Genomic DNA, 24,140 nt, shown 5'->3' on the forward strand with positions numbered 1-24,140 from the left:
ATGATTTCTGTAGGTGTTCCCTGTGGGAGTAAATGTCGTTGAGGACTTGGCTGTGGACTGGATTGGTGGTAACTTGTACTGGAATGATTATGTAGTAGAAACTATTGAGGTAGCCAAACTTGATGGCAGTATGAAGACCATACTTTTCAGTGAGAACATCACCAACCCTCGAGGCATCGAAGTCGACCCCCGCAGTGGGTACAGTACATGATTTTATAGATATTTTTTTTATTCAGTATCTGATTTCTTGATTACTGTACACCAACTATTATTTGCGACATCTTTTATTCGCAATTCTTCAGTTTAGAATCCATCCGGGGCTACTAATTTTCACGACCGAGGCAATGTTCTACATAAATATATAGGTAGATAATTGATTCACGACAAGAAATATTCACGAATAAAAGAACTTAAGAAGGTCGCAAAACTTGCGGATATTTCTCGCTCGCGAATAAAAGTTGGTTTACAGTAATTGTTTTAGTTTTCTTATACCTGAATAATTGTATTTGTCAGAGCTCAGTACCTGTTCTGGACTGACTGGGGACAGAATCCTAAGATAGAGAGATCCGGGATGGATGGCATTGGAAGGAAAGTCATCATCTCGGAGAAATTATATTGGCCTAATGGATTGACACTAGACTATCCCAATAGAAGAGTCTATTTTACAGATGCAAGGCTTGACTTTATAGAATTCTGTAACTACGATGGCTCAGGAAGACAGAAGGTTTTTGCAAATGATCATGTAAGTTTTTTTTAACAAAATTTTTTCTGCAAATATTGTCATCAATCTGCAGTCTGTGCTCTATTTGAATGATCAGTATGATCTTCTCTTAGTATTTACCATGGTAATGCACATGTAAGAACTGAACTATATGTACATGTATTGTATATCCAAACCATTTTGGTTTTCAGTTTTTGAGACATCCACATGACCTTGTTGTGTTTGAAGATTACATGTACTGGACTGATAGAATGGCAGGGCGTGTCTCTAAATGTAACAAATTTGACTGTGCTGGACGGAATGTTGTCGTCAGTTTCATCCTTAGACCGTTGGGAATAGCCATTATGCATCCTGCTAGACAAGTCATCCTTCCTCAAGGTGTGTTATGAAGATATTAACCCTTGATATAAAAATCTGTTTCCTTTTGCATTTGGGTTACTAATCAGCTCAATGTATAAGGACTGAGCATTAATATGGATAAAAACAATTCAAACACTGCAGTTTTAGCTGTTTGGAGAGTTTGTAACAAAAAAATAGGTGTCCAGATTAATAAGGTCTTCTTTACACATAAAACATGTATAAGAATTATGAATTTTCTGTCAAATATGCAATATTAATTCATGAAGTTTGTTTCATTGTTTAAATTTAGATACCAATCCTTGTGCTTTGGCCCGCTGTAGCCATCTTTGTTTACTGTCAGCTGATAAGCCCTCTGGATACTCGTGTGCCTGTCCTGTAGGTATGGCTCTGGAAAATGACCAGAGGTCCTGTCAAGAAGGTAAGACTAGAAAAAGAGAATGTATGTTTTCCAACAGAACAGTGTAACATGTCAAAATGAACTGTAGTCACAAAAACTTAGTCTATTAAATACAATAAATTTAGAATAATGAAAGGTGTAATAGAGGGTCATGGTCACATGGATTCAACATTTTGTAAGGCCTATCTAAACTGTCAAAAGGCTTTTGCTTATAGGAAGTATTTGCATCATAAGTATAGATTGGCAGGTTTTGTTAGTTGCCTTGGTATTGTTTATTTAGTAGTTGTATTGTCAGTCTGTGTTGGTATTATATACTAGTATGGTTTTGGTTTCAGTGAGTCAGACATACCTTGCATACATCACTAAGACTGGCCTGGTAGGACTGACCCTTAATAACAATACAGTCCATGATGTGCTGCCTCTCTCCAGTAAACAAAATGTGCTGGATGTGGACTTTGACACACAGAACAAAACTATGTTCATAGTACAAAGACCAGAGAATGGCAATGTAAGTGGACAAGGAATATGACTTTGTGGTAAAACACTAGGTTCCATAAATTATTTAGTATTTGATTTTCAACCTGCCATTCATTTTACTAAATAAGCATTTGTTTACATCCCATGTCATATTGGTGACTTATACTTGCTAATGCAGGATGTTTTGTCCTACGTCAAAGTTTTTGATTTCAGTGTTCTACGTAATTTTTTTTTTCAGTCTTCTGTGAAGGCCATTTCTCTGGTTGATGGAAAGGAAAAGGAGATGAATCCCACCCTGTTTTCTGGGAGTCCTCGTGCCATTGCGCTGGATTGGACCACTAGGAATCTATACTGGACAGATGATGAAGCTGGAACAATCGAAGTGATGAGAATGGATGGAGATAATCACTATCGTAAAGTTCTTCTCAGCAACACAGGGAAAAACTATGACTGTGCTAGGCCAGTGTCATTAGTGTTAGACCCAAACCATGGGTAAGTATACAAGGAAAGACTATGACTGTGCTAGGCCGGTGTCAGTAGTGTTAGACCCATACCATGGGTAAGTATACAGGGAAAGACTATGACTGTGCTAGGCCGGTGTCAGTAGTGTTAGACCCATACCATGGGTAAGTATACAGGGAAAAACTATGACTGTGCTAGGCATGTGTCATTATAGTGTCAGACCCTAACCATGGGTAACTACACAAGGAAAAACTATGACTGTGCTAAGCTGGAGTCATTACAGTGTCAGACCCTAACCATTATTAGTAGGAGTTAAAGGCAAACTATATCACTTCACTTGCTTCAACAATATTTTTTATTGCATACTAAGAATTATTTACATTTAAGACAATGAAGAATGATTTATAGGTAAAGAACAAATTTGTTCCAAAGTTCTACAGTTGTTCCTCCATGTCTTAAACAATATAATGTCAATCACTAGAGATAATGAGTAAGCGGTGAGTCCTCGTATGAATATGGGATTTAAAAAAATCTTTCTTTTTTTTTTGATTCAGTCTCACTAAATCTGAGATAATCAAGATTTGGTGTATAGTATGTAACCCTATGTGGTACATATATATTATTATAACAGCAACTTGATCCGAAGAGCCGTATCATGTCGAGTTGACAATCGCGGATCATCAGATCAATCTTGACGCTTCGCGTCTCGTTTGATCTGATGATCCGCGCCTGTCAACTCGAAGTGATGTGGCTCTTCGGATCAAGTTACTGTTATAATGATAAATTTATTATATACCCCCTTACAACTAGCAAGATATAGTTTTAAAAACTTCTGAGATCAATTATTTAATATTTTTCCATTAAACAAAGCATTGTGTCAAGGGACTTTTTGATGCGCAAGAAAAATAACGTCGTGTTTCTGTGTACTACGTCATCAATTTCAGAGAGGGGTGATATGGATTCAGAAAACCACAGTGTGGTGATCCAGAAAGTTGGATCACACCGTCACGTGATTGTACAAAATCTACAGTAAAATTGAGTGATATCCTGTTGGGTATATAATAAATGGTCTGACTGTCTGTATTTTTGCCCTTAGGAAGCTGTACTATGCAGATCAGGGAGGGAATGGATTGCCCTCGAAGATTGGGGGAATGAGCCTGAGTGGAAGCAATCCATTTATAGTTCTACAGAGAAGAGTGGAGAAACCGGAATACATCACCCTGGACAGAAATATGGAAACTTTATATTGGACAGACTCGGGAAGGCAATGGGTAAGCATTCTTTAAGTCTTAATAATGTCCTTGTCTTCATGTCATTTGGAAGAATTTTTTAAAGTTGAAATCTCAGAAATGGAAGGCATGAAAACTGCTAATAAGCTATTGTTGTCATGAACATTTATTGTTAATTTTCATCAGAAATATGATTTCTTTCTCTTGTAGATTATGAAATGTGGATTGCGTCCTCGAAGTGTTACAGTGTTTTTGAACCGCCTAAGTAATCCCCGAGGTATAGCAGTGTATAGAAATCAACTTTACTATGTTGATGCTGATTTTGAGTCCATCTTCTCTGTTTCAATAAACGCTCCTCAAAAACGCAAAGAAGTTATCAAAACAAACATCCTAATGCTTCATGGGCTGAAAATCTATGGAGAACACCATAAAGACAGTAGGTTTAATTTCTATCTTATAATCTCAAGCCTGTTTATGTACATTGTTCTCTTTTTATTTATTTGATTGGTTGATTTCATTATAAAGTGTATGAATGATTTTATAAATGATTTCATTAATTGATTCTTATATAAAAACAACTCATTGTTTCCACCACTTTTTTGAATTTGTGAGTGATATGAATTCAAATTGTCATCTTGAATCCTTCCTGTTTCAGAGTTTTCCATCCGTATCACCACTCTGAGGTATCAGGGTTTAAATATACAAAGTTCGTGTAATAACATATAGCGTTTTGATTTGTAACAGACACGTCTCCCCATGGTTGTGTGGTGAAGTATGAAGGAATAACAGAAGAGTGGAAGTTTAATTATGGTAAATGTGAGCAGCTCTGTCTACCTGGACCAGGACAGTACAAATGGAAAAACATCTGTCAGTGTTCAACAGGCTTCCAGATGAACTCCACCACTGGGAAGTGCTACAGTACGTAAATAAAACACTGAATAATAAACCCTGCACTGAGAGATGCTGGGTACATGTTACAATTTTTTTTATGTTTTTCAGTGGAAGATACATTTGCTGTAGTCTCGATGCTGGAGGTGATTCGAGGATTCTCTTTGAGCCCCAGTCACAATGATGCCATGGTTCCCATTAGGGGACCAGGTAAGTATCTGTGTTTATTGTGATGAAGATCTATTTTGCTATACCTATTTGTCTAGTGTCTGTAAAGTATAGTTACATATGAAAATTATTTTTTTTTGGAATATTTTTCTTCTTTTATTAAATATTAAAGTGAAAAAAATATTTAGTTACCACAGTGTATACAACAGATATGTTTTCTACTGATATAGATCGTGTTGCCCTACATGTGGATGTCCATGTGGCTGGACAACATATATACTGGTGTGACTATGACCCAACTGGTGTAAAACTTGGCAATAATAATGGAATTTGTAGAATTCATGCTGATGGATCAGGGTATGAGGAAGTAGTTGTGGACGGGATTGGTATGAAGTCAGGAGATGGCATTAAGGGAATTGCTGTGGATTGGGTAGCAGGTAACCCCTCTTCCTTATTGGTTTCAGCCAGTGCTGGATGAGTTTTGAAAATTATGCTCTTCACTTTGGTTAAATGAATATTAAAGATGTTTCATTTACAAGGATTTTTTGATTTAAATTTCTTTTTTGGATTGGCAAGTTCTGGATTATGACAAGTTTATCTTTATGAGGCCCTATATTATAGTTATTATTCACCCAGTAATAAAGGAAAAGTTGCTTAAACCATTAAAGGAACTTTATTTTCTTTGAAAGCTATGCTTATTTAAGGTGACATATATTACATTTTGTTGCACAGGAAATTTGTATTTCACTAACTCTAAGAACTATGTGACGTATATGGAGGTGAGCAGAATGAATGGAACCCATCGTATGATACTATTTCAGGAAAAGGAAGCTACACCTCGAGCTCTAGTTGTCAATCCCATTAAAAGGTAAGTACAAAGACAAGGGACCGCACACAGAAACTGTGTTTATAATATAGTGTTCAGACAGGTACATTAGCTGATGACCAATAACTCAGTTGGTATATAAGCACTTGTCCAGAGTTCAGGGGAGCCCAAATTTGAATCATTGATTGGTCCATCCCATTTTCTCCCTTCCTGTTACAATATCTTAAATTTCATTATGTTATCTGCTTCACATGAAAAAAAATTCTCAGGAAGTTTAACATTTTCCATATAAAATAGGGAAGAGCTCTTCAGTATTTATCATAGAGTTAATGCTTCTATCTTCAGTTTCTGCATCTGATTTTCTGTTAATTTTTGTTTTTGCAGGTACCTTTACTGGATAGACCAGGGTCAGTTCCCTAAGATAGAGAGATCCCATCTGGATGGTAGTAATAGGACTGTTCTGGTAAAGAATGGGATCGTCTATCCTCGTGGGATCACCATTGATATCGAAACACATGAAGTCTACTGGGTAGACTCTAGGGTGGACGCTATTCAGGTACAAAGAATATCCTCAGTCTCATATTTGACCCCCAAAAAATCAAAAAATTCTGCTTTCTGAAAATGACGTTGTTTAGTCAAATTATCAATTTATTCCTAAGTTACTGTACATCTGCTTTGTTAGAAAATGTCCTTCAGTGGTGGAAACAGAAAATATGTCAAGACTAATCTCCCCTCTCCATTTGGAATTGCTATCAGAGGCCAGTTTATGTATTGGGTGGATCGTAACCTAAAGAAGGTAAGAAAACAAGGAGTGGCTTATGTTTTAGATTAATGATTTTAAAAATATTTTTTTGCTCTTGCATTTCTAATTGAAGTGTTTTACTATAAAAAGGTTATGTAAGTCAGCACTTTATAGCTAGTGAAATTTAATTCTCAGGTTTTTAAATCCAGAAAAGATCGAGAAAACGCTAGAAGTACCGTCATTAAAAATAATCTAGAGATGTTGCGAGACATTGCCATCTTTCACCAATCTGTGCAGCCTAATGGTAAAATAAAATTTCAGATCATTTTCTAAGGAAAGTAAGCTTCACTTGAATACATGCAGGCACATATTTTGACACTAATTTATTGGTATTAAGTTTGTTATGTTTTGCAGTCTCCAGCCCTTGCAGTGTAAATAATGGAGGATGTGAACAGCTTTGTTTCTCTTTCCCAAACAAGACAGAACCTAAATGTCAGTGTGCTACTGGGGTTTTGGATAAAGGTGGCAAATCTTGCAAAGGTAACACATCACACTTGTAGGATTGCTGAAATATCTGTAAAATCTGTGTACATGTGTATGCCTTTATGGGATGTGAACCCAGGGTGGATTAAAAAGGTACGCCTTTATGGGATGTGAGCAGGGTGGATTAAAAACAGGGTTTTTGGCAAACTTTATTGAGGTCATCAGATATTGTTTTCAGCTCCCAGTGAGTTCCTTGTGATTGCTGCAGAGTCTGAGATAATCAGTGTGTCCTTGGATCCCAGGATTAAGTCAGCTCCAATGCCCCCCATCAAGGGCCTGTTTGGAGTGGTAGCTGTGGACTTCGACTATGAAGAGAATTATATCTACTTCTCTCAGGTTCTCGGGAAATCAATAAGCCGGGTCAGAAAGGGAACCAATGATATAGAAGACATGGCTAAAACTGGAAATACTTCAAGTAAGAATGAATAACAAAAGTTGTATTTTCTTTTACAGTCATGTATAATCTTGTTTAAGAAAACTACAATTAAGGAGATGGGTGAACATGACGAGCGATAAGCCTATAGTGTGACAAACATGAAGATGAAAAATTAAATTTCAATTATATCAAAATTTTCCTTGATATTTCGTCTAACATTAAAATATACTTATGTAAAATCTCTACAATTTGCAAAAATCCCTCAAAGATTGAAATTATTTGCCTGTGAAATATTAGACACACACTAAAGCGGGCAAAAAGAGTCATTTTCTCATACTATAACACTATTTTTCGATATGAGTGGGTCTTCGCTCCACCTTTTTGAAAGTTAATCCTCAAAGTTTGCATAAAAATGTACATTTTTTGGTTACCAAAAATATGGAGCAATGACCCACTATACCTTAAAAATATACTTTTATGACATAACATTCGCATCTTTTCAAGAAATACTTGAAGTCCATTAAGTCAAGGGTCATATCACAAACATGATTTAAATGCCACTGTTCGTCAGGACTTGTTAGCTCACCTGAGCCGAAGGCTCAAGTGAGCTTTTCTGATCAAAATTTGTCCGTTGTCGTCGGCGTCGTTGTTGTCGTAAACTTTTCACATTTTCATCTTCTTCTCCAGAACTACTGGGCCAATTTCAATCAAACTTGGCACAAAGTATCCTTGGGTAAAGGGGATTCAAGTTTGTTCAAATGAAGGGCCACTCCCTCCTCAAAGGGGAGATAATTACGAAATAGCAAAAAATTAATGGCATTATTGAAAAATCTTCTTCTCAAGAACCAATGGGCCAGGAAAGATGAAACTCATATGGAATTATTGTCAGGTAGTGTAGATTCAAGTTTGTTCAAATCATGACCCCGGGGGGTAGGGTGGGGCCACAATGGACGATCAAAGTTTTAAATAGGAATATATAGGAAAAATCTTCAAAAATCTTCTTCTCAAGAACAGCAAAGCTATGATTGGTCATATTTATATGGAAGCATCCTCAGGTGGTGTAGATTCAAGTTTGTTCCAATTATGACCCCTGGGGGTAGGTGGGGCCACAATGGACAATCAAAGTTTTCATGGAGTATATAGGAAAAATCTTCAAAAATCTTCTTCTCAAGAACAGCAAAGCTATGATTGGTCATATTTATTTGGAAGCACCCTGAGGTGGTATAGATTCAAGTTTATTTAAGTCATGGCCCCCAGGGGTAGGGTGGGGCCACAATGGATGATCAAAGTTTTACAAAGGAATATATAGGAAAAATCTTCTTCTCAAAAACAGCAAAGATATGATTGGTCATATTTATATTGGAAGCATCCTCAGGTGGTGTAGATTCAAGTTTGTTCAAATCATGACCCCCAGGGTAAGGGTGGGGCCACAATGAACTTTCAAAGTTTTATATAGGAATATATAAGAAAAACCTTTAAAAATCTCAAGAACAGCAAAGCCACGGTTTGTAATATTTATATGGAAGCATCCGCAGATAGTGTAGATTCAAATTTGTTCAAATCATGACCTCCAGGGGTAGGGTGGGGCCACAATGAAAGTTCAAACTTGTAGAGAAAAAAGTCACAGTCAAAAAATTATGTAAGCAGTGTAGATTTAATTTTGTTCAAGTCATACCCCCCCCCCCCCCCCACTCCCTTTTAGGGGTAGATTGGAACCATTTATGCATTTACGCTTTTCAATACTAAACTGATTTTTCCTTTTTTCCTAGCCACAGTGCTCACCTGAGCACTGTGGCCCCTGGGCCTCTTGTGTAGTCTAGTGGTTAGCGTGCTAGTCTCAAAAGAAAATGATACTCAGGATTTTTATTACTGGGGTTCGAACCCCACGAATACCACATTAATTTTTTAAATAAAAGAATAAATTTTGCTGAGAAAATTTTACTCAGAAAAGTTTTGTCTATCACAATTTCATAAATTTCAATAATGAGAACTTTACTCTAAATGTTAATTCACAAACTGAACATGATTTTTGTATTTCTGAAGCTATAGGCTTTCTGCACGCTATGTTCGCCCACCTCCTTTACTATAATTCTTTGATACATTTGTGTCTTTGGTGTTACCAGAAAGTCCACGAGCAACCTCAGCAACTGCAGAAGGTTTGGCTGTAGACTGGGTGGGTAAGAAGATATACTGGTCAGATGTGTTCAGTGGTCAGATCATGAGCATGACCACAAACAAAACACACAAGACTCCTCTTGGTCATGTCGCATCCCCTCGTGCTGTGGCTGTTCATCCTTGCAAAGGGTGAGTCTGCCTATATGCAAATTGTACATAAGTCATGAATTTCAGTAATTTCTATTTTTATACAGAAGATTTCATAATATTTTAGATAGCAGCAAATAGTATATGAAAAGGATGCTAACAAACTTATCTACAGTACCTCTTCCAATGAAGAATGATTTTGAATTGAGATAAATATTTTGCAGGTATCTGTTCTGGACCGATTGGACCTTACCTAAGATAGAAAGAAGTACCATGGCAGGAAACCTTCGAACCACCATTGTAGAGACAGATCTAGGCTGGCCTAATGGACTGTCTATTGATTATGATGAGGATATGATATATTGGGCAGATGCATTAAGGTTAGTATATACATGTAGTATATGTATGTAGAAAAGACAAATCTTCTGGGTGCAAACATTTTGTTAATAGGTACAAGTCAGTGTTTTGATGTTTTCATCAATCATTCTGTATTAATTTAATTTTATAATGAAACAAGATTTTGGTTTTTTTTTAAAATACAAAGTAATTTATGTTGATCGTGTTATAGAGACAGAATAGAGAGGGCTAACTTTAATGGCCAGTACAGGGAGATCATTGTACAGTCCACTGTCCATCCGTACTCCATGACAGTGTTTGGTCACTATGTTTACTGGACAGACTGGACATTACGTAAGTGGAAGATTCTAGAATGTACTTACATGTATCTAATTATGATACAGTGATATATTGATGATAGATATTTACTATAATTAGCTTCCCATGTTGAATATTGTATCTTAGATTGATATTCAGTCTTCCATTCGGAAACTTGATATCCCTTCTGCTGACCTATTTAACTGTATATCGTAAAAAGTATGTGTTTGTGTTCTTAACTTTTTAAAATTTTGTAGATGGTGTTTATAGAGCTGAGAAACACACAGGAGCAAACATGGTGGTTATGGTGGAAGGAATTCTGAATCGTCCAATGGGAATATCAGTCTTCTCTCATCGCAGACAAAAATGTGAGCTTATTGTTCACTGAAGTGTTATGAAAGGAATTAGTTCAAAGGGATACACCACTTATTTTCACCTTTTATCCCTTACTGGGATACATATGTATCTCTTTTACAAAATTTCCCCCTACTTTCACTTTAATGATATAATCTGTGAGTCTGTTTCAGGTGATGATGATCCCTGTGTGCCTTATAATGGAGGCTGTAGTCACAGCTGTCATCCAGCACCGGACGGCAAGGCTGAGTGTAAATGTCCCGAGGAGGACGGAATTAATTACGTCCTGGGTAACGGGGGCAAGATGTGTATTCCCAGTAACCACACCTGTAAATCTAATCGCTTTGTGTGTGGGAATGGTCAGTGTCTCAATTACAGGTGGGTGTGTGACTCGGACCCAGACTGTAATGATGGATCTGATGAAAACGAGAACATGTGTGGTGAGTATTGTGTCAGAAATAGGGGTTTGTTTATTAAAGAATTATATAGTAAAACTCATTTAGTACAAACACAGATGTAGCAAATTTTTGGATATAGCAAAGTTTTGGGAGATCCCAGGCAAAATTCCTTGCAATTCTTTGTAATATTTTATGGTTATTGCAAACTGATAAAGTGAATTTACAGATGTATTGAACTGATTTCGTATCCTCTAGAGGTTTAAAATAATGAAACTCACATCTTTTTCAACGAATTTTTTAGAGATCTCTAAATTTAAAATTTTGAACTTCGTTAGTATTAGAATTTGAATCTCTATTCATCAGAAAATTTAAGTAATAACCAAGGTAAGTTTTGGATTTCATACTTGAACATATTTGGTAGTCATATTTGAAGAAAAACATGTATATTGTTTTTCTCCAAGTATATATTTTAAGGAATTTGTTATACGGATATAATGAATTAGGGATATAGTGAAGTTAGATCATAGATCCCCAGAAGTCTGTTATAACCAAGTTTAACTGTAATATAAGGACTGACTTTAGATTATATTATGCTTATGAAAGAGATTTTTGGATTGATAATTACATTTATCCTATTGATTGATTTTGCAGCCACTCATGTTTGTGACCCCACCTTTTTCCGATGTAATAATGGACGATGTATTCAGCCTCAGTATCGCTGTGACCATGAAGACGACTGTAAGGACAACTCAGATGAGGCAGGCTGTGGTAGGTGTGCTGGTGTTAAAATGTGAATATATTTTGCTTGATTTTTATGATTGATATTATTTTATGTATGTTTTCGTAGGTAAAGATTACTTACAATTTCTGAATGTGATTACTGTTTCTTATTGTGATAGATTATCCAAAATGTAAAGAGAAACAATTTGTTTGTAAGAACTTCCGATGCATCAGTAGAAATCTTGTGTGTAACGGGGAGGATAACTGTAGGGATGGCAATAAAACAGATGAAATCAACTGTCGTAAGTCACAACCTTGTATAAAGTCACATAATATTAACAATCACAGAATATTGTAATTAAAACTGTTATTCTGTTTATGTGTTTCCGACTTCAGCTGATCGTCCTTGTGAGAAAGGAAAAACCAAGTGCCCTAACAGTAGCAAATGTCTGGCTCGTCGTTATCTCTGTGACGGGGATGATGATTGCGGAGATAACTCGGATGAAAATCCTCTGTTCTGTAAATCGGTGGCTTGTGCTGAAGGTATCACAAAATAATGTTAATTCTTCTTATGTTGTATTTTTATCAGCCTTTTCTGGATATAGTACATTGTATTCTACTGAGTCATCTGGATGTACATGTAATACATACTTAATTATACCCCCGCTCCGAAGGAGAGGGGGGTATACTGTTTTACCCTTGTGTGTGCGTCCGTCTGTCTGTCCGTAACAAATTTTGGTCGCAGTTTTCTCAGCAATTACTCATCGCTGATGCTTGAAATTTGCCATATGGTGAGATTCATTTTTGTGAGAATCCGAAGTCAACTTCCTGTTTATCTGTGTGTTTGTCCGTACCATACATAACAAATTTTGGTCGCAGTTTTCTCAGCAATTGCTCATCGCTGATGCTTGAAATTTTAGCACACTCTTTGTTTAGGCATGCCATATGGTGGGATTCATTTTTGTGAGAATCTGACGTCAACTTCCTGTTTATCCGTGCGCCTATTCGTACCATACATAACAAATTTTGGTAGCAGTTTTCTCAGCAACTATTCATCGTAGATGCTTGAAATTTTAGCACACTCTTTGTTTAGGCATGCCATATGGTGGGATTTATTTTTGTGAGAATCCGACAGCAACTTCCTGTTTATCCGCGCGTCTGTCCGTACCATACATTACAAATTTTGGTTGCAGATTACTCAGCAACTACTTTTTGCAGATGCTTGAAATTTTAGCACACTCATTGTTTATGCATGTCATATGGTGGGATTCATTTTTGTATGAATCTGATGTCAACTTCTTGTTTATCCCAGTGTCTGTCCAAAAATGAACTTGTGTATTCACATCAGAGCGGGGGTATTATTAGTGAGCATTGGCTCACAGACTTCTTGTTATTCATGATTTGTTTTTATAATGAACATTAACTATGTGTGTCTTGTTAAATGTAGGCTATTTTGAGTGTAAGCTGACACACAAATGTATCCCTGTAAACTGGTACTGTGATGGAGATGATGATTGTGGGCAAGGAGAGGATGAACTGCCAAACTGTGGTGAGTTTAGCGGCCTTACTGCTTCATTAAGCTGTCTTATACAAACTGTGGTGAGTTTAGCGACCATAATGCTTCATTAAGCTGTCTTGTACAAACTGTGGTGAGTTTAGCGACCATAAGGCTTCATTAAGCTGTCTTATACATACTGTGGTGAGTTTAGTGGCCCTAAGGCTTCATTAAGCTGTCTTATACAAACTGTGGTGAGTTTTGTGACCATAAGGCTTCATTAAGCTGTCTTGTACATACTGTGGTGAGTTTAGTGACCATAATGCTTCATTAAGCTGTCTTGTACAAACTGTGGTGAGTTTAGTGACCATAATGCTTCATTAAGCTGTCTTGTACAAACTGTGGTGAGTTTAGCGACCATAAGGCTTCATTAAGCTGTCTTGTACATACTGTGGTGAGTTTAGCGACCATAAGGCTTCATTAAGCTGTCTTGTACATACTGTGGTGAGTTAAGCGACCATAATGCTTCATTAAGCTGTCTTATACAAACTGTGGTGAGTTTAGTGACCATAATGCTTCATTAAGCTGTCTTGTACAAACTGTGGTGAGTTTAGCGACCATAAGGCTTCATTAAGCTGTCTTGTACATACTGTGGTGAGTTTAGCGACCATAAGGCTTCATTAAGCTGTCTTGTACATACTGTGGTGAGTTAAGCGACCATAATGCTTCATTAAGCTGTCTTATACAAACTGTGGTGAGTTAAGCGACCATAATGCTTCATTAAGCTGTCTTATACAAACTGTGGTGAGTTTAGCAACCATAAGGCTTCATTAAGCTGTCTTATACAAACTGTGGTGAGTTTAGTGGCCCTAAGGCTTCATTAAGCTGTCTTATACATACTGTGTTCTTTCTGTTTATATGAAGAGTAAATCTGGTGCAAATCATGCACTGTCGGTATTTGAAACCTTCAGATACATGTTCATTTGTCATGTACCATTGCAAATTGTAACAAAGAATCTTTCTTACAGAAAATCGGACAGTAATGAAAGTTATTCAAGCTTTTTGTACGAAAAGGCTCTGTAAATACCAGCAATTAGAAAAGAGTACAGTTCTTGCATTTATGATGTGATTATTGTTCAAACAGAGAAGAAGAACAACACCTGTTCCAGTAGCCAGTTTACCTGTGCTAATGGTCGCTGTATCTCCAAGAGATGGGTGTGTGACGGGGATGATGATTGTATGGACAACTCGGATGAAGCTCCAGAGCTCAAATGTGGTCAGTACCTCATGGATGTAGCAGTGAAGAAAGTATAATCTGTACACAGTAGTAAAATGCTGAAATTTTATCCAGTAATGTATTGAGAGACAAAAAAAATATCTTAATCTTCTTATAGTTTTTAGGTCACCTGAGTCACTCAGGTGACCTATTGCTATCTGTTTTCGTCCGTCGTCGTCCGTCATGCGTCGTGTGTTAACATTTGAACATTTTCAGCTTCTTCTCTGAAACCGCTGAACCAATTTCAGCCAATTTTTGCATATGGCATCTATGTGTGAAGGGGAACAAAATTTGTGAATTTCATGGTCCCTGCCCCCCTGGGGCCTGAGGGGTGGGGCTAAAACCATCAAAATTAATGCAATCTTTAAAAATCTTCTTCTTTACTCCTGGACATCAAGCAGTCAAACTGATGACATGATTGTAATAAGCATTGAGCCCTCTACCAAAATTGTGAAATTCATGGCCCCAGGGTCAGGGGTTCTGGTGCTAGGGCGGGGCTATATAGATCATATAGTGAAAGTGCATTATTTCTTTGAAAATCTTCTTCTCTACTCCTGGGTATTATTCAAACAAATTGAATACATAGTTATGATAAGCAAGGGTGACTCTACCAAAATTGTGAAATTCATGGCCCCAGGGTCAGGGGTTCTGGTGCTAGGTGGGGCTATATAGATCGTATAGTGAAAGTGCATTATTTCTTTGAAAATCTTCTTCTCTACTCCTGGGTATTATTTAAACAAATTAGATACATAGTTATGATCAGCAAGGGTGACTCTACCAAAATTGTGAAATTCATGGCCCCAGGCTCAGGGGTTCTGGTGCTGGGGGGGGGGGGGGGGGTATATAGATCATATAGTGAAAGTGCATTATTTCTTTAAAAATCTTCTTCTCTACTCCTTGGTATTATTGAAACAAATTAAATACATAGTTATGATAAGCAAGAATGACTCTACCAAAATTGTGAAATTCATGACCCCAGGGTAAGGGGTTCTGGTGCTGGGGGGGGGGGGGGGGGGGGCTATATAGATCATATAGTGAAAGTGCATTATTTCTTTAAAAATCTTTTTCTCTACTCCTGGGTATTATTTAAACAAATTAAATACATAGATATGATAAGCAAGAGCGACTCTACCAAAATTGTGAATTTCATGGCCCCTGGGTCAGGGGTTCTGATGTTAGGGTGGGGCTCTATTTATTATATAGTGAAAATGCATTAATGCTTTAAAAATCTTCTTCTCTGCCTCTGGGTATTATTTAAACAAACTAAGTACATAGTTATGATAAGCAAGGACACCTCTTCCAAAATTGTGAAATTCATGGCCCCAGGGACAGGGGTTCTGGTGCTAGGGTGGGGCTATGTAGCTCCTACAGTGAAGGTGAATTATTTCTTTGAAAATCTTCTTCTCTGCCCCTGGGTACTATTTAAACAAACTAAGTACATTGTTATTACGCAAGGAATGCCTCTTCTAAAATTGTGAATTTCATGGCCCCAGGGTCAAGGGTTCTGGTCAAGGGGGGGGGGGGCTCCATTGATTATATAGTGAAAAATCAAAATTTCTTTGAAAATATTCTTTTCTGCTTCTGGTTAAAAAGCAAAGAAGCTAAGTATATAGTTATGATGAGCAAGAGTGCTTCTTCCAGAGTAGTGAATTGCATGACCCCTGGGTCAGATGTGCTGGTATAAGGGTGGGGCTGTTGATAATGTAGTGAAAATGCATTAATTCTATTAAATCATCCTGTCTGCTCCTTAATGTAAAGCAGTTAAACAAAGTGATTACTTATGATGAGCAAACTTGAAACTTCTGGTCCCAGGGTGAGAGGCTCTGGTGTTTCTCGGTGGTGAAAGGGGGGGGGGGGGAGGGGCTCTATTGATAATATAGTGAATCTGTAGTGAAAATGCATTATTTCTTTAAAAATCTTCCCTGCACTTGGGCATATCAGAGGCAAAAAGTGTAAAAGTTGTAATAAGGAAGGGTATTTTTACCAGATTTTTGAACATCTGGACCATTTGGTCAAGTGTTCTGGTCCTAGCCAAGGCTCAATTAATTTGCATTCTACTGAGAGGAGTTATTCCCCTTTGCCATTTACTTTTGATAATTAATCACTGTAAATAATGTACTTGAAAAATTAATAGAATAAGAGAATTATGCAAGAATTTTTATTGTATAATACAAAAAGTATTTTCATAGTTTTAATGATCATGTGGACTTGTAAGTAATAGATAAATAAAAATGAGACAAAAATAACTTGTCTTATTAAATGTTCATCAAAGACCAAGAAAGGCCAATGTAAGAGATTACAACTGTCAACAAGGAATTAAAATAGTACAAAAGCACTGATAGTTTGTTAATATACTGTATGGTGATAGTGATAAATGGGGAACAGATTAGAACCTAATTTATGAACTGTTAATGAATAGTAGACTAATTATTTTGTTGATCCTGATCACCCTATTTTTCTTGCTTTTGGGCAACAAAGCTTCACCTTTCATTTCATTTTAATACTCTATGGATCCTCTAAATTGTTGTATTGTACTCAGGTGACCGTTAAGGCCCTTGGGCCTCTTGTTGATAGATGCAATTTTAGCAAGCGTTAATTCCTGTTGGTTGCCATATTAGAGGTCAACATGTTCAGATTCTTTTGTAATTCAACGAATTTAAGCTTTCATACTGGGCATTGAGATATAGATAACACAGTTTTTCTGACAAATATAAATTTTTTAAACCCCCCTTTAATTCATAACTTAAGTATTTTTAATGATTATCCCCTTTATATTTCTGCCATACATATTTAAAATTGATTGCTCAAAGAGGAAAATTCACTAGGTTGACCTCCAAGATGGGTCCAAGGAAAAAAACAAAATATGTCATATGAAAACTAACCTATTGTTGTTAATATTATGAAGCAATTTCTTGATTTGTCAGAGGAGAGAGCCTGCCCTGCCGACACTTTTACATGCAAGTCCAACAAACGACTGGGTCGTTACTCCTGTATAGATAAACGTCTGGTTTGTGATGGGGTAAAGAACTGCGTAGAGGGTGAAGATGAGATGGAGAATTGTCCGAGTCGTACATGCCAGCCAGGAGAGTTCCAGTGTACTAATGGTATCTGTATCGCTCAGTCCTTCTACTGTGATCACGATAATGACTGCGGAGATGGCTCTGATGAAACAGATGCTTGCAGTAAGTGAATTGATGACCTGTCCTAGTTTGTATTAGTACTGAACACAATGCTGTAAAGATTCTTCACATTTACATGTATTTAAAGCTGACTCAAATATAATGTCCCATTGACTCTGCGTAAGCTCAGCATTTTGTCTGTTTACAATTTACAACAAGTGGCACCAAACCAAACTTGTCTGTACAGTATGTCTGTGGATGCTTAGTCTGATGTAGCATTCTGTGGATGCTTCATCTGGCCTACATATTACTCCAGACTGCCTCCTCCTAGGGTCAGCATTTAAGTTCTTTTCACAAGGGATTCCAACCAAAGTTGCACATATGATGCATTTTTAGATGCTCTTTTACCAGACCTTCATTTTACACTTTACTGGTTTAGGAATAAGACAGGATTCACCTCATTTGCATCTTGTTATCAATGACATAGTGCAAACTTAATGATTCTGTGCATTTTTGAAAGCTTTTATCTCTGCCAAACTTGAAATGTACAACATTTGTGTGATGGTGTCTGTGCAAGGGGTATCAGTTCCATTAGGACATCTTAAGTTTGAAATTCTTTCTAGAATATTCACCATGTGGAGAGGGAAAGTTTAAATGTGACAACAAACGATGTATCTCAGAGAGGTTTGTGTGTGATGGTGACAATGACTGCAAGGATAACTCAGATGAGAAAAACTGCAGTAAGTGAATTTTATGTTAGAAATGTAATTTCTTTAACACATACAAGAAATATTATAAAATTTTGTAGAAAGAGATGGCTACTTTGGCCTCAGATATGATTTCTGATGGATTGTTTATGTGAAATATTCTACAGCTCACACAGAAAATAAATGTCCAAATGGAGAATTTCAGTGTAAAAATGGAAAGTGTATAGACTACAAGCTGGTCTGTAATAAAGCCTTTGACTGTGAAGATGAATCGGATGAGAATAGATGCAGTGAGTGGAATACTTACCTGTTAATGTTCTTTTCTAACTTCTGGAAGCCCTTGCATAAACTAAGCTATATACATGTAACTATAAGAAATGAGGTAAAAAGGTAACTGGGTAGTTACTGCAGTTTTGATTTTTTGTAGATATTAATGAATGTGAATCTGCGCTAACCAATAACTGTCAACACAAGTGTCGAGACACGATTACTAGCTTTGTGTGTGAATGTGACTATGGCTATGAACTCCAGTCAGACAAAAAGACATGTCAAGGTAGAGGACTTACACACACCAAACCATCAGGAAAAAATCAACTGATACTGTCAAATCTGATATTCCTATGACTAGGAAGACTTTATTAGGTTATTTATTCATGTGCAATTAAAGAAGGAAAAAATGAACATGTTTTTTTGATATTATTTTGCAGACATTGATGAGTGTACTGAGGTACCTGGGGCCTGTAGTCAGACCTGTATTAACTCCCCTGGTAATTTTACATGTAAGTGTGGAGATGGCTACAAAAAGGAGATCAATGGTAAATCCTGCAAGAAGACTGACAGTAAGTAAACACATATTCAAATGACCAATTTTATTTACACTCATACATGTAAATTTTTTAAAAAGTCTCCAAAACTTTTATTCTTTACCGATCATTGTACTTGTATTTTATGTTTCGTTGATGAGAATGCAGTGCTCTTTTAAAGCTTAATCTGTGCTAAATTTATGTTAAGTCATGAGAAAATGCTGTACATTTACCTTCAGATGTAACACCTTGGTTGATATTTACCAACAAGTACTACATCCGAGAGCTGTCAACTGATGGCAAGAATTACCGTCGAATCTCTCAGGGCTTTGACAATGTTGTAGCCTTTGATTTTGACTACAGAGAGGACAGACTTTATTTTACTGATGTCAGAGCCAAGAAAATGTACAGAATGCATTTAAATGGAACCAAGAAGGAAGTGATTGTCAGACATGGCATGTTGGGAGCTGAGGGTTTGGCTGTGGACTGGATTGGGAGGTAAGTGTCTTTATATACCACGGTATTCTTTGTAATTGCCACTTAAGAGGGCTGGGTGGTTGTGGCCATTTTCAGACTATATTGATCTCCTTTAGAAGAAGAGCTCCATATAAAGATATACAAAAATGATCAAATTTTAAAACTAAAATGTATGAAATTTTTGTTTGCCAAATGATAGTTGACAGCTTAAGATATCATATCTAAAAAAAATTAAAGTTATATCTGATGGTTAATTTGTTGACTCCCCAGCCTCCTTAATATTAAATGTTGATTTGAAGGTTATTATGAAAATTTTATTTCCATATTACTAGTTTTTGCTCTACAAATTATTGTCAAACATTAACTGTATGCAAATTGTTAGAATACCAAGAACCCATATGAAAAGATTACTGTTTTGTAAATTTAACATTTATTAATATAACCTTTTGAATAAATTGTTGGCAGGTGCGACTTATGGATATAATTGCTTATTTTGCAGTTATAATAGCTATATCTTAATTAACACTGGAAAACATTTTGTTATGTAACAGAAAAGTGTACTGGGTGGACAGTAGAAAACAGTCCATGTATGTGACTGAGATGAATGGCACAAGTAGACTGACTCTGCTAAAGGGAGGATTCATGAAAAACCCCAGGGCTATTGTAGTGGATCCTACAAGAGGGTGAGTACTCTGTAATCAATGTCTAAAGATGTCAGTTGTTGTACATGCTGATACTGATATTGAATTAACAAATATATACAGTGGTGTGTAATATTTTGTATGTAAGGTATGCCTACTGGACAGATTGGACTGTTACCCCTTATATTGGATGTATCGGAATGAACGGAGTTAATGCTTCCAAAGTTATCACGAACAAGCTAGGCTGGCCCAATGCTCTAACAGTGGACATTGTTAATGATCGATTGTGGTGGGGAGATGCTCACTTAGACTACATCGAGTAAGTCAAGCAACTGACGTAATACTAAGGAGTAATTGTCTAGAGCAACATCTTCACATCATCATAAAATGTGAAATTAGGAATGTAGTGAAAAATAGCTGGTAGACAAGTACATGTGTAAATACTGAAAACCCCCCCAGAAAATCTTGAATTAAAAATACGAGACAGATTTTTTTAAAAAGGACAAATAAAGTGTCTTGTAGACAAAACCGTGTTCAGTATTGTCTTTTACCAGGATACATTATTTGAAATAAATATTTGAAAAAAAATGGCACTTATTAATATTTTGTTCCATTGTCACAGAAAACTTTTTTTTCTTATCATACTTAGATATGCCAACACAGACGGCACAAATCGACATATTGTAATGCAAGGAAAAGTGCCACATCCATTTGCCATCACACTGTTTGAAGATTTTATGTACTGGACAGATTGGAATCACAAGTCAGTGGAGAAAGCCAACAGATTTACCGGTGCTAATCATTCTGTATTACAGCATATCACACACAGACCAATGGACATACACATCTACCACCCACTCAAACAGCCCAAAGGTTAGAAAAGCTTCTAATGCATCATTTAATAGTTGTAAATAGTTCTGTAAAAGTCAAGTGAAAACAGAATAACACAAAATTATTTCGAATGAAGCATAAATTTTACTTTGTATTCTTGAAAAATATGGAGGGGGAGGGAAGATAAATTGCTTTTTGCATGATTATCTGTTTGATACAAATGAGTTCAAAGATATACCACTTAACTTTGTAAACAATAATTTGAATTCAGACATAAATTTTGTCTGTTTTCCAATTGCTCTAAATCCTAGTGTTTCGTAACCTTGATTCAAGGTCATTTTCAAGGTTATGGGGAAGTGACTTGGTGAAAGTGAGGATATTTGTTGATCTGATATTGGAAAAAAGGAAACTATATTCATTATGATTTTACTATGTACATGTATTTAATTTTGAAATTCACAGATCTGGTTTAAGTTCTGTAGTAAAAGTGTTGAATTGATTAGGAAAATATTTAATACTTATTGTAGGAGTCAACCCTTGCAAGAACAACAATGGTGGGTGCTCACACCTGTGTCTCATTGCCCCTGGGGGTCTGAGCTATACCTGTAACTGCCCCAATGATTTTGTTCTGAGTGTGGATAAAAAGACTTGTATAGCCAACTGCAGCAGTAGCCAGTTTAGGTGTGGAATCAAAGATGACAGATGTATTCCTAAAATCTGGAAATGTGACGGAGAACAGGATTGTTTAGACAACTCAGATGAACCGACAGATTGTCGTAAGTCTATTAGCCTACTAACTACTGTACCTTTGCAATTTATTTGAGTGAAAATTACAAAACAAATTCTTGACTTTTTTGTGGATATATATGCACATTGAAAATAAGGTGAAAGATGTGCCGGAACACTGTTGAATAGATAATGATTTTGTTTTATCAAAGGATTGAACATATAGTTTTGATACAGATTGAAATGTATGATAATAGTCAAGTTGATATAAACATTATCTTGTATTCCAGAGATATTGCTACAAAGCTTAGCTGGAGGTTGTTATAATCATTTCTTTTCCTAATAAAGTTGTTAAAGGGCCTTTTTTCCCCTATAGCTGTCAATCACTGTGCCCCTGGCCAATTCCAGTGTAAGAACAAGAACTGTACCTACGCCTTCAGTGTGTGTGACCTCCACGACGATTGTGGGGATAACTCAGATGAGGAAAATTGTGAAAATCGACAGTGTGAACACTGGCAATACAAGTGTGGTAACAATAAGTGTATCCCCCAGGGCTGGGTGTGTGACGGGGACGATGACTGCGGGGACAACAGCGAGGAACAACCCTCCATATGTGGTCAGATATTTTAAGCTTTTACAAAGAAGTTTGAGTTATTTATTATACCCCCGCTCCGAAGGAGAGGGGGGTATACTGTTTTACCCTTGTGTGTCTGTCTGTCTGTCTGTCCGTCTGTCTGTCTGTCTGTCTGTCTGTCTGTCTGTCCGTAACAAACTTTGGTCGCAGTTTTCTCAGCAACTACTCATCACAGGTGCTTGAAATTTTAACACACTCTTTGTTTAGGCATGCCATATGGTGGGATTCATTTTTGTACGAATTCGATGTCAACTTCCTGTTTATCCGTGCGTTTGTCCGTACCATACATAAAAAAATTTGGTCGTAGTTTTTCTCAGCAACTACTCATCGCAGATGCTTGAAATTTTAGCACAATCTTTGTTTAGGCATGCCATATGGTGGGATTCATTTTTGTACGAATCCGATGTCAACTTCCTGTTTATCCGTGCGTCTGTCCGTATCACACATAACAAACTTTGGTCGCAGTTTTCCCAGCAACTACTCATCACAGGTGCTTGAAATTTTAACACACTCTTTGTTTAGGCATGCCATATGGTGGGATTCATTTTTGTACTAACCCGATGTCAACTTCCTGTTTATCCATGCGTCTGTCCGTACCATACATAACAAATTTTAGTCGTAGTTTTCTCAGCAATTACTCATTGCAGATGCTTGAAATTTTAGCACAATCTTTGTTTAGGCATGCCATATGGTGGGATTCATTTTTGGAACAAATCCGATGTCAACTTCCTGTTTATCCGTGCGTCTGTCCGTACCACACATAACAAACTTTGGTCGCGGTTTTCTCAGCAACTACTCATCACAGGTGCTTGAAATTTTAACACACTCTTTGTTTAGGCATGCCATATGGTGGGATTCATTTTTGTACTAATCCGATGTCAACTTCCTGTTCATTCGTGCGTCTGTCCGTACCACACATAACAAATTTTGGTCGCAGTTTTCTCAGCAACTACTCATCATAGGTGCTTGAAATTTTAACACACTCTTTGTTTAGGCATGCCATATGGTGGGATTCATTTTTGTACGAATCCGATGTCAACTTCCTGTTTATCCATGCGTCTGTCCGTACCATACATAACAAATTTTAGTCGTAGTTTTCTCAGCAATTACTCATTGCAGATGCTTGAAATTTTAGCACAATCTTTGTTTAGGCATGCCATATGGTGGGATTCATTTTTGGAACAAATCCGATGTCAACTTCCTGTTTATCCGTGCGTCTGTCCGTACCACACATAACAAACTTTGGTCGCGGTTTTCTCAGCAACTACTCATCACAGGTGCTTGAAATTTTAACACACTCTTTGTTTAGGCATGCCATATGGTGGGATTCATTTTTGTACTAATCCGATGTCAACTTCCTGTTCATTCGTGCGTCTGTCCGTACCACACATAACAAATTTTGGTCGCAGTTTTCTCAGCAACTACTCATCATAGGTGCTTGAAATTTTAACACACTCTTTGTTTAGGCATGCCATATGGTGGGATTCATTTTTGTACGAATCCGATGTCAACTTCCTGTTTATCCATGCGTCTGTCCGTACCATACATAACAAACTTTGGTCGCAGTTTTCCCAGCAACTACTCATCACAGGTGCTTGAAATTTTAACACACTCTTTGTTTAGGCATGCCATATGGTGGGATTCATTTTTGTACTAACCCGATGTCAACTTCCTGTTTATCCATGCGTCTGTCCGTACCATACATAACAAATTTTAGTCGTAGTTTTCTCAGCAATTACTCATTGCAGATGCTTGAAATTTTAGCACAATCTTTGTTTAGGCATGCCATATGGTGGGATTCATTTTTGGAACAAATCCGATGTCAACTTCCTGTTTATCCGTGTGTCTGTCCGT

At 36.9% G+C, this 24,140-nt stretch overlaps 1 protein-coding gene across 1 annotated transcript in view; it reads left to right on the forward strand.

Annotated features, from left to right (window-relative positions):
* Nucleotides 1-24,140, forward strand: part of LOC133173483 (low-density lipoprotein receptor-related protein 2-like) — a 50,447-nt gene that overhangs the window by 11,225 nt on the left and 15,082 nt on the right. The window contains exons 21-58 of the mRNA XM_061308468.1: nucleotides 14-198; nucleotides 514-742; nucleotides 913-1,099; nucleotides 1,371-1,499; nucleotides 1,814-1,986; nucleotides 2,194-2,447; nucleotides 3,514-3,688; nucleotides 3,857-4,082; nucleotides 4,391-4,564; nucleotides 4,646-4,744; nucleotides 4,933-5,139; nucleotides 5,435-5,570; nucleotides 5,913-6,084; nucleotides 6,211-6,324; nucleotides 6,466-6,574; nucleotides 6,685-6,810; nucleotides 6,992-7,228; nucleotides 9,313-9,493; nucleotides 9,676-9,831; nucleotides 10,020-10,141; nucleotides 10,363-10,473; nucleotides 10,633-10,899; nucleotides 11,509-11,625; nucleotides 11,757-11,879; nucleotides 11,974-12,120; nucleotides 13,025-13,126; nucleotides 14,217-14,348; nucleotides 17,273-17,530; nucleotides 18,091-18,207; nucleotides 18,342-18,464; nucleotides 18,602-18,727; nucleotides 18,882-19,013; nucleotides 19,217-19,475; nucleotides 20,006-20,137; nucleotides 20,244-20,414; nucleotides 20,745-20,968; nucleotides 21,454-21,702; nucleotides 22,029-22,268. Coding sequence (XP_061164452.1) covers nucleotides 14-198; nucleotides 514-742; nucleotides 913-1,099; nucleotides 1,371-1,499; nucleotides 1,814-1,986; nucleotides 2,194-2,447; nucleotides 3,514-3,688; nucleotides 3,857-4,082; nucleotides 4,391-4,564; nucleotides 4,646-4,744; nucleotides 4,933-5,139; nucleotides 5,435-5,570; nucleotides 5,913-6,084; nucleotides 6,211-6,324; nucleotides 6,466-6,574; nucleotides 6,685-6,810; nucleotides 6,992-7,228; nucleotides 9,313-9,493; nucleotides 9,676-9,831; nucleotides 10,020-10,141; nucleotides 10,363-10,473; nucleotides 10,633-10,899; nucleotides 11,509-11,625; nucleotides 11,757-11,879; nucleotides 11,974-12,120; nucleotides 13,025-13,126; nucleotides 14,217-14,348; nucleotides 17,273-17,530; nucleotides 18,091-18,207; nucleotides 18,342-18,464; nucleotides 18,602-18,727; nucleotides 18,882-19,013; nucleotides 19,217-19,475; nucleotides 20,006-20,137; nucleotides 20,244-20,414; nucleotides 20,745-20,968; nucleotides 21,454-21,702; nucleotides 22,029-22,268 — 6,421 coding nt within the window. The remainder of the gene's footprint in view (nucleotides 1-13; nucleotides 199-513; nucleotides 743-912; nucleotides 1,100-1,370; nucleotides 1,500-1,813; nucleotides 1,987-2,193; nucleotides 2,448-3,513; nucleotides 3,689-3,856; nucleotides 4,083-4,390; nucleotides 4,565-4,645; nucleotides 4,745-4,932; nucleotides 5,140-5,434; nucleotides 5,571-5,912; nucleotides 6,085-6,210; nucleotides 6,325-6,465; nucleotides 6,575-6,684; nucleotides 6,811-6,991; nucleotides 7,229-9,312; nucleotides 9,494-9,675; nucleotides 9,832-10,019; nucleotides 10,142-10,362; nucleotides 10,474-10,632; nucleotides 10,900-11,508; nucleotides 11,626-11,756; nucleotides 11,880-11,973; nucleotides 12,121-13,024; nucleotides 13,127-14,216; nucleotides 14,349-17,272; nucleotides 17,531-18,090; nucleotides 18,208-18,341; nucleotides 18,465-18,601; nucleotides 18,728-18,881; nucleotides 19,014-19,216; nucleotides 19,476-20,005; nucleotides 20,138-20,243; nucleotides 20,415-20,744; nucleotides 20,969-21,453; nucleotides 21,703-22,028; nucleotides 22,269-24,140) is intronic.

Source organism: Saccostrea echinata, unplaced genomic scaffold, assembly GCF_033153115.1.
Source record: "Saccostrea echinata isolate AGI-Se365-2 ecotype Australia unplaced genomic scaffold, CSIRO_AGI_Sech_v1 ptg000056l, whole genome shotgun sequence".
Taxonomy (NCBI): Eukaryota; Metazoa; Mollusca; class Bivalvia; order Ostreida; family Ostreidae; genus Saccostrea; species Saccostrea echinata.